General features: G+C 40.5%; 2 protein-coding genes and 1 long non-coding RNA gene across 3 annotated transcripts; all 3 read right to left on the bottom strand.

The window, feature by feature from the left end:
• Positions 1–4560: 4560 nt before the first annotated feature.
• LOC140778603 (probable alpha,alpha-trehalose-phosphate synthase [UDP-forming] 11) lies at positions 4561–8463 on the bottom strand. The gene is made up of 3 exons (XM_073123401.1): positions 6303–8463; positions 5451–5724; positions 4561–5238 (listed from the first exon to the last, which is right to left on the bottom strand). Exons 1-3 carry the CDS (start codon positions 8171–8173, stop codon positions 4918–4920), a joined length of 2466 nt encoding a protein of 821 aa, XP_072979502.1. The 5' UTR covers positions 8174–8463; the 3' UTR covers positions 4561–4917.
• Positions 8464–9104: 641 nt separating this feature from the next.
• Positions 9105–10123, bottom strand: LOC140778605 (uncharacterized). Its single transcript, XR_012107213.1, has 2 exons — positions 9930–10123; positions 9105–9819 (listed from the first exon to the last, which is right to left on the bottom strand). It is a non-coding gene; the product is annotated as an uncharacterized lncRNA (long non-coding RNA).
• A 1397-nt stretch (positions 10124–11520) lies between these two features.
• Positions 11521–15881, bottom strand: LOC140778604 (protein CYPRO4-like). Its single transcript, XM_073123402.1, has 2 exons — positions 14096–15881; positions 11521–12144 (listed from the first exon to the last, which is right to left on the bottom strand). Exons 1-2 carry the CDS (start codon positions 15704–15706, stop codon positions 11863–11865), a joined length of 1893 nt encoding a protein of 630 aa, XP_072979503.1. The 5' UTR covers positions 15707–15881; the 3' UTR covers positions 11521–11862.
• Positions 15882–16134: the final 253 nt, after the last annotated feature.

Below are 16134 nucleotides of genomic sequence, written 5' to 3'. Positions count from 1 at the left end.
TTAAGTGCTCAACTCGTTGATGTTAACCATCTTATAGGTTATAGTGTGTTTTAGCAAATAGAAATGACTTGCGAGTTGGTAATGTGGACCAATAGCAGCTACTTAAGTTTCTCCATAGGTAAAAAAATTCCACCCATATAAGCCTAGCATGAACTCAGCGCCCAAGTTTAAAATCAAGATGGTACTTCTCCCATGAACAATGGCCTAGGAGGGTATTTAATTATTAGAAAGTGAAAGAAGAAGAAGAAGAAAATAATAACATTTATAGATCTTTTTATTTTTTAATATTTGATCGTAGAAAATAAATTAAATTGAGTGTTCTTTCTTTATCAAAACCAACTTCACTTCTCAATTCATTTCGACTTTCTTTCTTAAAAGGATATTTATTTTTATTTAAATTTACCTTTTAATTCGCCTGACCCTCTCTCAGTTTTAACAGATAAGTTTTATTCCATTAAGTTGTGCCAAGTTTAAACTATATGACCCAATTTATAATTGGGTGAGTTTGGATTTAATCAGAATCCTAATGATTCCTGACATAATTAGGCGATGAGTAGAGCTACAAATTACACACGGTGGATTTGGACTTGAAAAGAGAATAATTATTTCAGGCCAAGCCAAACTTGGGCCTACCAAAAATTGGTTCGATTTGATGTTATGGATACGATCATAAAACCGACCAACTCCATCAATGCAATGCCCTGTGCTTTGAAGGACAATTTCCAGCAGCATAGCCCCACACGGATGTGAGACACTCAAGCCCTTCAAAGTTTGCCCTTATCAGCTAGGGGGGATGCAACATGAGCTGGTAGCAGTAGTGGATGCATGGGGTTGTTCGCAACTAGCTAGAAAGCAAGGATAGACACCAGCCAAGCATTCTTCTTAACTGTTTGCCCTAGTGCTCTCTGGGTGAGCTTTCGGCTAGTTTAGAAGGAATCAAGTTCATTCACTGTTCATTCACTGGTCCATGAGGATGCCAACAAGTGGCTCATTAGTGATTGCCAGGCCCACAATTCATCCATTAAAGATCCATTAAAGATACAGAATTCACAAGTAGATCAAATAATATGTATGTGCATCATTTAGCTCACTATTTTATTCATGTGATATTGTGGTATGGGCGGGTTTTCCGGTTGACTAACTATGTAACAATGGTTTCAGGTGAATACAATTGCCTACGGACCTTCCTAGCATTACATAGTTTCTCATGTACAGTATTGAGAAGATCAAGACAGAAATCCATATAAAATATACTAGATAATGAATGATGATCTCCATGCTCTTATCAACTAAACCATAATGAACCTCCATTCTCTTGTCTTATTATATAAGTTTTTTAATTCATAATAATGGACTCTAATGTGTATTGTAAATATAAATTTTGTGCATTCTAATATAATAAAATGTATATCAATTATAAAAGAAATTATGAGCACACGATTCTATATGCTAAATTAAAAAACTTAATGCAATTAAATACATTCAAAAGCCCCGGGTGGCAAAGCTTAGGTTCCATGCCTTTGAAAGCCACTGAATGGTATTCTAATTTATGATTAGTCTGTTTGGTCATGCTATGGTCCATAATTTTTAATATATGTTCGTTATCATCCACATTAGCATTATTAATAAAGTTAATCTTGTGGATTTACAAACTTAAGATATGTTTAAATTTATCAAAATAAACGACAAAGCTTTGTGCTGAAATCTCTGCGTTATTAACAAATGTAATGGAGGCAAAGTAAAGGACCAAGAGAAGTAATAGCCGGAGTTAAATAAAGAAGAAGAAGAAGAAGAAGTTATAGCCGGAGGACTTATAGTACTAAAAGATGCCCATGGACTAATGCTTTGTAGTATCCATTTTCGATTCATTTATTATTATATTATGACGGGCTTGAGTAAGATTTAAATACAATGGGGTAATTGATCGTAACTTCTATATTATGAAATAAGAAATAGAAGAATATTATTTCAAAATAATAAGACATATTTTTCGAGAATGACTTAAATCTATTAATTTTTTTATAGTCTTAATATGAGTTTAAAATGATTAACTTATATTTATATTTTATAAATTTAATAATAATATTTTTGATACCGTAAATACTAAATACATGATACATACTCTTTTTTTTTCTTTTGATTAATAATTATCTCAGTTTTTGTTCTTTTATTTTCCGACCTTTTGTTTTACACTTAGCTTTGGGGATTAACTCATACCCACTCATTATCCTTTCAAAGAGGGTTTTTGCATCCTTGTGATGATGAACCTGCAGGGCTAAGTATTGCTTTGTTAGTTTTATTGTTGGAAATTTAGTGTAATAGATAACCTATTATATTTTACCATTTATAAATCGATCTCTATAATTTAACAAATATGTGTAAAAAATACTTTATTGTTAGATAAATTAGTTAAACTTAATTAAATCTCTGAGCTAACTTAACTAAACTAAAAAATACGAAGATACTTTCGATTGAGTCATACTTAAGACATTTTAGTTATTTTAAAAATAAAGTATTTTTATTTGACGGGATATTTTGATTGTGTTAGTTTAAATCTACACTTATGATGTTTTCTGTATTTATTCACTAAATTAAAGGGCTATAGTGAAATTATAGAATATAAACTATAATTACATTATAAACCTGGGTGTTACATACAAATTTTTCTATATTTTTATTACCTCCTCCCTAACTCCCTTCTCTTGTTTTTATCTTCCGTTATCTTTTGAATGATTACTCTGTTTTCACTTAAAAAGTTTTGTTTGCCCACGGCTGACAGCTCATTATGCTCGTAAATTATGACCGGCAGTGGACATTACACCGTTGTCGCATGCATTGTTCTTATTTGTTAATCGCACCTTTCCCAATGGCAAAGTCCGTTCCAACTCGTAGACTCTCAGCTCGAGAGTCAAATCTGAGCCTCCAGAATAAAATATTATCCTGGAGAGTGGATTTACAATGGACTAACCAGTATCCTTGGACTGAAGAAAAACTTGTGAAGCCATATGGAGCCCATGGTTGGATTAATTGCCTTAAGGCCGGCCTCTCTGTTTGAAGAATTTCCGTTAGTAGTGGAACAGTTGGACTGGGCGTTGGATTCATGGCACATCAATGCCCAGAATTTAATCCTCTCTGTTTCTTTTCTTTTCCTTTTTTTTTCTTTTGTTACTGATTTTACCTTTTAAAATTAGTTAATAAGACGTCGGATAACACATTTTTAAAGACATAATTAAATTGTAATTGGAGCTAAATCTGGACAATTACTATTTACTGGACCCTTTTGGATAAGTTTCTTTTTTTTTTTAAAATTTTCTGTATCATTTATGAACGCGAAGGTTAGATACGGACCGGACAAAAGCTAATCCTCCCTAAATACTTAGCACTTAGATTCTACCGAGCTTTTAACTACTTGGTTTAAGCTTTAAGCTATATGCTTCGCCGAATAAATGTTCTGAACCAAACACCGTCGAAATCTGTTTCAAGTCGTTGTATTGCTAAACTGTTCCTCCAAGCTAACCGTATTGTTGAGTCGTCAACCGAATCCAATCAAATCATCAAATCATTAAATAATTTCTCCACAATATTATTTTGAATTAGAGTTAAATTCATGATTTCCTTAATTATGAAGAAGGTACCTACCAACTCTACTAGAATTTAGTTGGTCGGTCCTTGAATAAGTTTCATCCACCGCCATTGAAAATGTGTTCATAAGCCGAGACTTTAAAAAAGAATAAAGAAAAAAAAAAATCTAAGCAGGTCTCATTAGCCGAAAATTTCTACCGCCCCATTGTCTCTTACACGAGAGCTCCTTTCCTTCTCGATCCAATCCAATGGCAGGCTGGTCTCATACGATTCTCTCGTGCAAACTTTGAGATCTCTTCACCAGAGAAGGCTCCAAAGGTGGAAGGATCGAAGAAACTACCTAAGAGTTTCACTCCCTCACGCTAATCCAATCACTGAATGAGTGTAAAAAACAAGGATAAACCAACCAAATGCTGCAATCAATTACAGGAAGAATTTGAGTTACTACAATCAATCATCCACTGTCTGTTAACAGAGGCAACAAAAAAGAAAAGAAAAAACACCACCTAAATTAGGCAGCTAATTTGACTAAGAACAAGTAGATAACAATGAGATGAGAAGAATTTGCTTTCCTTGCATGACGATTGGAGACACGACACGTAAATAAATTCCTCCGGTTTCCCCGCAAGGAATCATATCACTATGATCATGGTCGCAAACACTTTATCTTCATTGCTTTACCTGTTTGACCGGATCATGGCGATTGAGACATTAGATTATCGTTTGAATAAAATGAGTGATGGCAATTTAGGTAGCATCCTTGTCTAGATCTTTATATTATCCAAAGTTCAATATTAGTCCAATTCTAATTACCCACCGTGCATCTCTTGCAACACAGACAATTAACAAGACAGGCAAAGGCAATACCGTTGGAATCCCACAGCCACAGACAGGGCTGTGGTCCTCAGAGAAGAAACGTTAACAGGTATCGATAGATAGGAAACCACCAGGAATTGACATTTCTCCCACAACTCACCATCAGAGAATAAGAGCCATATATTCACATAACACAGTTGCGTACACCAAGAAGAACAAAAATATCAAATGGATGGTATCGTATATGTGTGGTCATCATCTACAAGGACAAAGAGAAGCTTTTCTGAGATAGGTACAGTGAAGAGGATGACATGAAACTAACTCGCTGTGTAACTGCTATCGCAGATGACTTGAACTAAATCTTGATTATTTGTTCCCTCCTTCAAGATATTGAGTAACATTTTTCCTGTTCCTGCTATTATAGTCTGTGTCCGGTTACCAATTCACCACTGCTTCATTAGCTTCTGACTCACCTCAGGTTATTTTGTGCCAGCATGAGAAGAAGAAACTTCAGTTCAGTCAGAGCGAATCTTCAAAGGATACCTGACGTTGCGATGATCTGGGAGGTTGTGATGATGAGTTTGCTAGGCCTTGAAGCATTTTTATAACGTCGACTGTGTCATCGAGATAATATCTTGCCAAGCTTGGTTTATTACCAACAGTACAAGCAAAGACCTCTGGAATTGCTGGCGTTGAAGGATTGCTTGTGGACCTTATGATGCTCTCAAACATGTCTTCATCCGATCGATCATCACCAACACACAATATGAAATCTGGTGGTTGTCCTTTACTTGCCATGGTTGCGATGAGACTTTCCACCACGACGCCTTTGCTTATCCCCTGATGGTATCACATTAACCCAAATGTACAAGGAGAAGCTTCAGTACAAAATCACAGCAAAAGTAAATATTTGCAGAGATATGATATCATGTGATATTATCTCTAGAGTAAATTATCCTAATTCATAAGCCTCTACTTTAAAAAGTATTGGTTGATCATGACAGATCATTAACTAGAAGTCGACAAGAAATGATATTGCATCTTTCCTTTACCTGAGGATTCACTTCTACGATATGTTGGCCCCTTTTCACAACCACTGGTTCATTTGCAAGCACGTTCTCTAAGTGATCAAGGAGTTCTTTTGCCTGACATGACCCAAAATCTGGATCAGCCTCTTGGTGGTGCCATACTAATCCACTCTCTTTAAATTCGATTGTAGAACCATCAGTCGCCTCCATGTATTGCCTCATTACTGGTTCTGCAATCTTTTTCCAATCAAAGTCCACTGTTATATTGCACAATTCCCAGGGAGAATCTCCACTCCACCTGCAGCAACAGCAGTAACTCAAAACCACCATTCTTAAGCAACAACAAAATAATAATAAATTGGCATCCTTGAACCAAGTAGTTTTCTTTTTCATATGTAAGGCCCACATACAATTATTTAGCATCTTGAATCACTTAAAAAGTTTTAGTTTAGCATAATAATCAAAAGGTGTGCTCATCAAATATTTCTGAACAGTAAATGGAATTATGACATCTCTGACTTCTGACTACATCTACTTTTACCACATGCAATTTCAAGAATATTCATTCTAATCTACAATATGCATCTACATCTTATTGTTCTTCATATGAAACAGCCTAATTCAAACATTTACGGAAATTTGTGTTCCTTCTTCAACAACTTACCCACATATCCCAATAGCTAAATTCATAATAAGTTCTGAGCACGATCTACGTTCACTAGAATTGCATGCTAATAATTTTATGTTAAACAGATTATTGTGTATTTTCCATCAAAAGCTGGAATCCTGATCTGATTTGGTTAAGTGAAAATGCTTCCCAAATAACTATCCATTAACAAGATGATCTGATTTATAAATATGTAAACAGACATCTACCTGGTGAAGTAGCCATGCTCTGCAGAGATCCCCAACTTCTTACAGGGGACAAACCACTTGCTCAACTCATCCTTCCCTCGACCACTGACAATGAATACTACATTCTTTGGGTCGGCGCACAATCCATTCAGAACAGAAATAACTTCATTGCTTGGTGTTTTACTAATGGAGGTCTGTGGCATTAAAGTACCATCGTAATCTAGCAAGAAAAGCCTACTGCCTGCCCTACGGTAAGCTGAGTCAATATGTTCCGCCGATAGTTTCCTAAAGTTAGGACCAAGAGCAACAACTCGGAAGCTCATGCCAAACCCAATACCCCAAGATCCACTAAGGAAATTATCCCTGCAAGCCCGCTGCAAGTCCTGATCGAACGACCAGGACCAATAGGCAACATCATGAGAGCTAACATACTTATAGTGCTTCTCGTGCCGCAGCTGCTTCTCTGCCTCTGGCATTGTCAAGGCCAAATTCATCGACTCTGCAACAGCTTCAACATTCCAAGGATTGACCCGAATTGCACCGCTGAGAGACGGGGAGCAACCGATGAACTCTGACACTACAATTACGCTCTTCTTTGGCTTCCCTTCCAATGCTGGGCTCTCCTGCCTGCAAACTGTGTATATATAGGGGATACGGTTGAGACCGTCCCTGACTGCATTGACGACGCAGCACTCTGAGACAGAGTAGAAGGCGACCTTCTCAGAAGTTGACATGGAGCGATCGATAAGCACGATTGGCTCATATCCGGGCTTTTTGAATCTCTCATTAATCCTCTTCGTGATCGACCGGGTCTCCTGCTCCACCTCCTGCACATCCCTCCCCTGGCTCCTTGCCGGATTACTGATTTGGACTAGCACGACCCGGCCCCTGAGCTCTGGATGCTCCTCTAGAAGCTGCTCCATGGCCAGTAATTTGAGACCAATCCCCTTGAAAAGATCCACATCGTCGACGCCAAGCATCAAAATGCGATCTTTATACGTCCCCATAAGCTCCTGGACCTTCGCCGCGGTCTCAGGCGACTCCACCACTGATCTAAGCTGGTCCACGTCGATCCCCACAGGAAGAATCTTAACAGTAACCGTCCGGCCATAGTACTCAATCCCGATATAGCCCCTCTTGGACTGGTAGTCCAAGCCCAAAAGCCTTGAGCACGAGGAGAGGAAATGGCGGGCGTAGTCGAAGGTGTGAAACCCAACGAGGTCGGCGTTGAGCAGGGCGCGCAAGAGGTCTTCGCGGACGGGGATCGTGCGAAAGATCTCGGATGAAGGGAAGGGGGAATGGAGGAAAAATCCAAGCTTTGCTCTAAAAAAGCGCTTGCGGAGGAAGGAGGGGAGAGCAAAGAGGTGGTAATCATGGATCCAAACGAAGTCATCGTCGGGGTTAAGGATCTCGGTGATACGATCCGCGAAGAGCTTGTTCGCGGAAAGGAAGGAGCGGTAGAGGGAGCGGTCGAAGGGTAGACCGCCGAGAGAGGAAGGGGTTAAAGGGAGGAGGTAGTGAAGGAGAGGCCAGAGGTAGTGCTTGCAGAAGCCATGGTAGAAGCGAGAGTGAAGGTCGGCGGGAAGGAAGACAGGGAAGCAGGAGAAGCGGGAGAGGAGGTGGTGGGAGAGGTCGTCGAGGAGGGAGGGGTTGATGGCGGCGGCAGCGGGAGGTAGGGTTCCGACGTGGATTACCGGAGAAGGGAGACCAGAGATGAGCTGGAGAGAGAGAGAGTCGGGGTCGAGGGAGAAGGACAGGTTGAAGGGCGAGGATGGGTCGGGGGAGCACCGGAGGGGAAGGCGGTGGCCAACGATGATCCGTCGGGGCGCCGCCGCCGGCGAGATCGGCGAGTCACAGACGGAGGAGGGGGAGGCGACGGAGAGCGAAGGCATCTCCTTCGTTTCTCCTATCTCTACTCTAATGGCGAGACACTAGGGCTAGCTTTCGGGTTTGGTGTTATCGGTGGGTGCTGCAGAGATTGAAGAGGAGGAAGGAAGAGGAGAGCATGCCACAACTCACAAGTACTGGGGGAGTTAATGGGTATGTATCGTTTATACCAGTAAGCTCGATTAGAGAGAATAGCGGGAATAACTTATCCGAATAAACTCTGCCTCGTTCGTGGAGAGCGAGTCAGAGAGAGAGAGAGAGAGAGAGAGAGAGAGAGAGAGAGAGAGAGAAGAAGATGAACTGGATAGAAGACGAAGAGGGGATAAGCTTGGAATGAGGTTTGAATAAGGGATGGAGACCGGCGGTAGACGGTGGCTTATCTGGAATGAATTTTCGAAATGACGGCATTGCCACTAGACGATGCTTTCATTCAAATCACGTGCTCCTTTTGCGGTCTCTTTAGTTTCCGTTGCGGAATTGCTACGTTTTTCTGTGTAAGTGGACGAGCCACAAGAAAATACTAGTAGATGCTTTAATTCTATCAGGAATAGCTAGGAACAGTAGGAGGAAGGAAGGAAGGATAAGATGACTTCATTTCACGTGGAAAAAGAGGAAGCATGCTTAGTTCGTGATAAAGGATTTAGAGGAATCTCTATGAGCATCTTTGGCTCATAGAATTATATAAATGAGCTCAATTGCTGCATCCTTTCCGGGGAAAAATACACCAGTCTTGTTTCATCATCGTATCGTAATGCATAAAGTATAAAAATTATTATTTTTAATCATTTAAAAGTAGATGTTAAAAATTCAAATCTTATCCTAATCTAATAGTATACAATATAAAGTAATTATTCTTTAATTGTTTAATTTTTTAGAGTATTTAATATTTATTTCTCTATATCATCTCACGTTACAGTATCAGACCATTATAGGCAATTAAGTAAAATCTCGATGATGAAGTCAAAGGCGTTAAGGTTTTTTTTTTCAGTATAACAGACGATATTGACGGTATAAAATAAACATGGTAATGATCGACGAATTTACTGGCGTTACGACTGCTACAGCTACGACTCTACAAGGCTTTATTGAAGGTCAATGATTCACCGGCAGGTGAGCGAATCCATTTAATAGGCCCATTTCCGTCCGTTGTCGGTTCTACTGACACGTGTCGGGTTCCTGGTCCCGCTCCCGGTCCGAAGCCAACCGGATAAGCTCCAGCTGTCCGAAGTAAAGACACCACATGAAGAATACGAGGAGCCATGACCAAGGACACAGTATATGCCCAACTCGGCCTTCCAAGCCAACCAACGAGGACCCGCCACGTGTTAGGAAAGTCGAGTAGGGTAGCCGAGTCCACGTGTCGGGAGGGCGTTCCCGCTCCGCAAGATCTAGGAAGTTCGCTGCGGAGACGCTCGGACGGCCTGGATCTCCCCCCCAAAGCTCCTTCCTCCCACGTCCGATGCTCGCCAAGTCAGCTTATCCACCAGGGATGACGTCTGCTGACGCCGGGTTGCCGACGTGGCCCGGCGTTTGACCCTCCGGCCTTCGGTTGGTCTTCTATTTTTTTTTTCTTCTTCTTCTTCTTCTTCTTCAAGGGGTGGGGGGATGAGCTGATCGTTATCTACTCCTCTCGTGGGGGACCCACGTCGCCCTCCACGTCAGCACATGCAATAATAAACAAAACATTAATAAGAAATTGTTGGTATTGAGATTTGAGACGACCTCAGACGACAATGTACAAGAAAAAGTACTTTCTAGTACCTTCGAGAAGGCGGAGGAGGAGGAGGAAGTGTTACTGAGACAAGATTTGGACCATTCCTCTTTTAACATACACGTTAGAAGCGGGCAATTATAGAGAAATTGGTGGATTGGTGGTCCTCAGACTAGAGTTCATGGTGTGATCCACCTTATCCAAAATGTGCAGGTAAGGTGGGATTTATTAAAGTTTAATGCGATCGATAAACCCAGATCAAAAGATTAGCTTTCAAAGTTTAGGATAAGCTAAAGTATGCACACAAACATGCATGAGAATTATATATATGTAGAGGTGGTGGAGACCATCCAATTAATTAGAACTGGATTGCACTCTTGTGATCTCCTTTGCAGTATAAAATATGAAGCTTATTTTGTCTCTACTTGCTTTTTGACCTAATTTTTACCTTTCCTACATGGCCTCATTCGGTCGTGTGAGAACTGGGAAAGTGATATGGGGATGGTTGGAAGAAGGTGAAAGCTTGCATTGAAAGTAAGGTGGAGTAAAGAAGCTTAAAATAAATTAGTTTTCTTTGTGGTTAGGTTACAAGTGTCATCCATCGAGTGAGCCGAAGGGTTGTTTGCATGGGGATTCTTGCCGTGGACTACAGACGAGCCCTTAATTTGAGCTGCAGACGACTCTGTCTTTGGGTTAGATAAAACTCCCTTGGATATCTAGTATAAGATACGCGGCGCCGAAAAGATTGAAAGGAGTTATCTACTTGATTACTTCCACATTCAAGCATTATCTATAGTATGTCTTTCGTTTCATCTAAAAGTGAAAAAGAATAAGTAGACATGGACTATCCACGTAGAGGATAATGACCGGAAACTGGTGAACTGTTGCTCGAGAGATGGATTGATATCTTTATCAGTGGTTGAACTAGTTAGTGGGCCGGCAGGTAACGATATCTTTGCCATGATTTTGGGTTTGGTAGGACCACTGGGAAGTAGAGGATGGTGTGAAGAGAAATGTCCAGTTATTGGACAGAAGGGTATTATCTATATATATATATATATATATATATATATCGTTCTTAATTTCTTATGCTTTATCCACTATCGGTATTTAGCGACGTACGAGGAGAAAGTATAATAACAAAGGATATAATTTTCTTTTTTCTTCTTTATGTCCACCCATATATATATATATGGGAATCTCTCAAGGAAAACATCAACCATGGAAAGAGTGCAGCGGAAATATTCTCCTTCACCAAGATATTTTTACCCTACAAGAACAAATCATGTGAGTTGTGACCCTTCTTGCCACCTTCCTCCCCTGCACAGATCTACAGCTCAGGCTAAACCAAATGACTAAGAAGATTGTAGACTGCTATGTCCCTTTCCACATCAAAGGACAACAAACAGAGTCCAAGTCCTCGTCCATTAGGAACTCTTGGGCCCAAAGCATCGACCTGTTCGATTAAATACAAGGGTAGGGAGAAAAGAAAGAGAGAAGGGCAGTGCCTAACTTTACCATCCCTTGATTCCCTTCAATAGTAGTGTTTGACAAGTTCCACCCTCTTGAAGAGGATAAGAACAAGGAGAATTTCAACGAATCCACCACTACCAATGTGACTCGTTTCTCCAAACCTGTGACTTAAGAAAGAGTCCTTTTTTATTAAAACAGTAAGGGCACTTAGTCTAAGTTCAAAGTAGAAGATAAGAATGACAGTACACACGCAGCAATATTCCAATAAAGACAGAGAGAGCTAACCAACATCCATCAATACAATCACTATTTCCTTAGCCACGCACTGGGAGTAAGACTTGATAAGATTTTGGAAAAAATCAAATTGCATAGAAACATATTTTTAACTTCAAACTAGGCAATCCCCATAACATTGCCCTTAACTTGCTAGGTGGAACTTGATTATATGCACATCTCTGACTTTAGGCAAATATGTTGACAGAAGAAGCGAGGAGATCAAATTGACAGAAACTAGCGCTTGTTTGATATGCTAAAGGAGCTGACTTTCATCGGAGTTGCAACGACTAGTGGTGCCTCAGGGGAATGGCTTGGGGCAAACTTCTCATGCATGAAGCGGCTGTCGACGATGGATTCATCCTTCAGGACAATCTTGTAGCAGTAGCAGCTCTTCAACCCTTCCTGGTTCAGATAACACTCATGATTACTGTTCCTTACCTGCTGGAAGTTCCATATGACACTGAATTTGCCCACTGTTGCAACCAGATGCCTCTCCTGCTTACCACTTTCAGTGACCTGAAAGGATTGTAATACAATAAACCTCAAGAAAGAAACATCAAAGATTTACAAGAACAGGATCACTATACACAAAATTTGACACTACTTTCTCAAGAGTAATTCTCATACTACTCTAGACTTGAAGAAAACTGAGACTGGATTACCAAAAATTCATAAACCACAGAAGATGTACCCAAGCTACATAATTCCCAAATGATTGCAAAGCCATGGGAAATGAGTACCTCGGGAAAGTAAAGTACACTAAACTTCTGATAACCAAACAAAGTTGAGAACTGAGAACAGCGCTGTATTATCTTTTAATGCTCATTGAGTGGTACAGATTATTATATTCTTGAGGTTTGTAGAAATCATTTTCCTGCTTTCTGATAATTATTGATTTGGTTGAACAAACAATAAAAGAAGTATGCTAGGGCATGGAAACTTCTTAGCATCATCAACTCTACAAATAATTACCGACCTGTTCATACAAAATATGTAGGAGAATCAATATAACTGTAATATTATGTGTGTGACTGTGTATGCTCACTGATTGAACTTACTTTTCTCCAGGACTTATGTAAAAGTAAACTACCAGCATTCCATTCAGTAAATATCCAAGAGAAGGAAAACAAACTGCAGTAACTCTCAGAGAAAAGAGTAGCATATAATATAGGAAGAATTTTCAGATTGCACTTAAATTGTAACGATAGTAATTGACATTTTGAGGATAGAGATCCATCTATTAACTCAGCAATAGAACGATTAGGCATATTCCTGTCCTTCAGCAATTCTGGCAATGCATGCAGAAGCAAGTCTTCTAACAGACTGTATAATGCAAGATGGCCAACCCCATTGATTGTTTAGGGTTTACTTCCAATGCTCCAATGCTAATAATACCATATGGAATATTTGATGAATTATCTTATGAATCTTCGATCTGCATAAATTAAGTGTTTCTAAGCATCATTTATTTCTTCTGCATGGAAACATGGTTCTAAGCTTCTAGCTTCACATTCATCATAGAATATCATCCAAATCTTCTTTCTAAAAAGTGATTATGATGTTTCCCAGTTCCATATCTCTAACACAACTCTATATATTTCAAATCCCATAATTCGACACCATGACTTCTCTTATAGGATATATAGTTGGGTCAGTCTTTACAATAATAATAGCCTTTTTGCTCCTAATCAAGCAACAATAGTGGCGTAATGCTAATTCTCACATATTCTATAGACTGCCCACAATAACTTCATAAAGGAAAATGATTGTAATCTTTTTCTAAATCTTAGGCAAACAATATCTCATACTTGTCTGTCGCTAGGATCTTCAATCACTTCTGCCTTCAAAATAAATTTTCAGCTTTTCAGTGATAGTAAATAGGAACTTCCTGCCTCCATGGCATTCATTACCTGATTTTCATCTATGGAATTATGTCTACCACCATTTACCATCTCATGTGACATGTTCTACTATCTTTTGCCATTCCATCAAGTCCTTAAGGTCACTATTACCTCTGTCACATCTACATCTTACAAACCACATTCACATGAACGTCTGCTTCCTTCTCTTCCTTTTGCAGTTCTTTCACTTTTTGTCCTGCCTTCTACTACATTTGACCAGGTTTTGTCCAAATTATTGTAGTTCACTAAGGATCACTGCTTCCAATTTCTAAAATTAAATGATACACTTAAATCTAGATAATAGTTGCCAAAAAGTAAATCTACATATGAAAGTAATAACTCTCTTTTCTAATTGAGATCTAAAGAGCCAAGGACAACTTCAGCTAATGCCTTCCTTTAATTTGACTGAAACAAAAACATTAATGGCTCTGTAATAAATTTGTGCAAGTAGTGAAATCTAATAATACTAATGTAGCAACTAACCTAAGCCAAGGTTGAAACATTAGTTTAATCAAAATCACCTTAATGTGCATTAACCATGTATACTAAAACTAATCAGAACTCACCCAAGAGAATTGCCCTCCGTGGAGCTTACTGTTTGACCCTGCTAGATGTGAATCCAATGGAGTAAGCTTCAGCAATCTGGGAGCAGCAATCCTGTTACCCATTCGTCCACTGAAGCCAGTCTTCTCCTTCCCATCTTTGTCCTTAAATACAGTGCATATCAGGATCAGATATGTGTCTGTGGTGCCCAATATCCACTTCCCATCAAAAGTAACATCCACATAAGTGATAGGAGAACCAAGCCCTGGGAATGCAGTCTTTGCCATCCTCATCGAACTCTTAGAATACAAGCGAATCTTCCCATCCAGTGAGCCTACCACAATGGACCCATCACCGGTTGATGCAAAGCACTGGAAATTTGTACCCCTGGAGAACTGATGGCCATGTGTCCACTGCAGCACAGGCGAGGACTCCATTGAACTGGCAATATTCTGAACCATTCCTCTCCGGTCGCGCATGTCCCAGCGGCAGAGCCTGTTGTCATCCAATCCCAAGAATGTTGACTCTGAAGGATCCAACTGGGATCCCTTATTATCATTGGTGATGTCCCTCATAGTAATGTCAGTTCCATCCTTCTCGAATCTCCACTCAGTAACTACCTTCCCTGTCTCGATATCAAGCTGATGCACCCCAGTGGAATGGGGTCTTCTTGTTTCTCCTGGACTCATTAATATCATATTGGTCTCAGCCTTCATCAAAAGCGCCTTCTTTGGAGTTGAATTACCACTAATCCGATTGCCATTGTTGGTAATCTTAACAGAAACACCCTTCCCATGAACCCCATGGCTAAAATTCTTGACAACCTGGATCCCCGAATCATTGACCAAGAAGCTGTTATCCAATGCCCCAAGCGCGAGGCTCTGAATTCCCCCATTTGCCTCCTCCTCAAACTCCTCTAGAAGGTCCTGGCTCGAGCGGGAAGGTGTCCCCAGTCCTGGGCTCTTCTCGAAGCTCTCCTCTGCATCCTCCCATATAGCATCGTCAGCCGCCTCCGGCCGCGCCCATGCCATGAAATCATTTCCGAAAACCTTAACCCGGTTCTCCTCCGTAGCCGGGAGCCGGTAAATGTTCTCGAAAAAACAAGTTTGGTACTGATTATGGAAATCCCGGTACCCCTCAATTGAGGCGAATTTGAGAGCCCAGACGCCATCGGCGACAAAGTCGACTCGCCGCTGCTCGGGGAACGACTTCAATTGCAGTTCGGGGCCCACCTTGGCATGGACCTTGGCCCCGATCTTTAAGAACCACTCACCTTCGTCATCAGAGGCGTCGCGATCGGAGCGGGAGGAGGGTTTGATGAAGGAGTATGAGGCAAGCTTTTCGGAGACGATCCACCGAGCGGCTCGGGAGGTGCCGCCGATGTGGAGGTAGAGCTTAGCAGCGCTCTTGGTCTTAGGGTTTCCAGAGGAGGAGGAGGAGGAGGAGTATTTGAGCTTGAGGGCTTGGAGCTTGGCATCAACGTCGTCTATGGACGTTGTCGTTAGGGTTTTGGGGCGAGATCGATCGTCCACTTCTTCTTCTTCTTCTTCTTCTTCCTCCTCCTCGTTGTCTTCGTTGTCTTCGGCGTCAGAATCGGAGAGCTCCAAGCCCTCGCGACTGTGAGAGCTGCCCATGGCGAGACAAAGATGGAAGACGATTTCCCGAAAGAGAATTGGGTGTTAGAATTTGCGTGGGTTCGATCGATTCACACGACGGAGGTAGACGTCGAGGTGGAGATAGACGTTGAGGCGGAGGTGGACGTGACCACCGCGAAATGAACTGTCGGGTATATATAATCAATCTGTAAACTGCTTCACCGCCACGCACTCACGCAGTTAGTTGCTTCCTAGTGAGGCAATCTACGTGCAATTTACAATATATATAACTGAATTTTAATTCATATAAAATATAAAATTAACTACTGAAACCATATTATCTTTAGAAGAACTGCATCCATACACCTTCAGTGTAATATAAACATTAGTTTTTACTATAATATAGTCTTTTTTCAAGTGCTAAGTTAGCTTATATTTATTTATTTTTTATCGAAATTTTTTATGTG

Source organism: Typha angustifolia, chromosome 15, assembly GCF_048772165.1.
Source record: "Typha angustifolia cultivar Huaian chromosome 15, ASM4877216v1, whole genome shotgun sequence".
NCBI classification, from domain to species: Eukaryota; Viridiplantae; Streptophyta; class Magnoliopsida; order Poales; family Typhaceae; genus Typha; species Typha angustifolia.
This window is presented reverse-complemented; position numbering and strand designations above follow the sequence as displayed.

What these genes read in the sequence shown, in the direction of transcription:
- LOC140778603 (XM_073123401.1), bottom strand. Translation starts at nt 8,173, where the DNA reads ATGCCTTCGCTCTCCGTCGCCTCCCCCTCCTCCGTCTGTGACTCGCCG. An exon ending in GAGCATGGCTACTTCACCAG is followed by an intron (nt 5,725 to 6,302) that starts GTAGATGTCTGT and finishes CTGTTGCTGCAG; the next exon opens with GTGGAGTGGAGATTCTCCCT. An exon ending in TCGTAGAAGTGAATCCTCAG is followed by an intron (nt 5,239 to 5,450) that starts GTAAAGGAAAGA and finishes TGATACCATCAG; the next exon opens with GGGATAAGCAAAGGCGTCGT.
- LOC140778604 (XM_073123402.1), bottom strand. Translation starts at nt 15,706, where the DNA reads ATGGGCAGCTCTCACAGTCGCGAGGGCTTGGAGCTCTCCGATTCTGAC. An exon ending in ACGGAGGGCAATTCTCTTGG is followed by an intron (nt 12,145 to 14,095) that starts GTGAGTTCTGAT and finishes CAATCCTTTCAG; the next exon opens with GTCACTGAAAGTGGTAAGCA.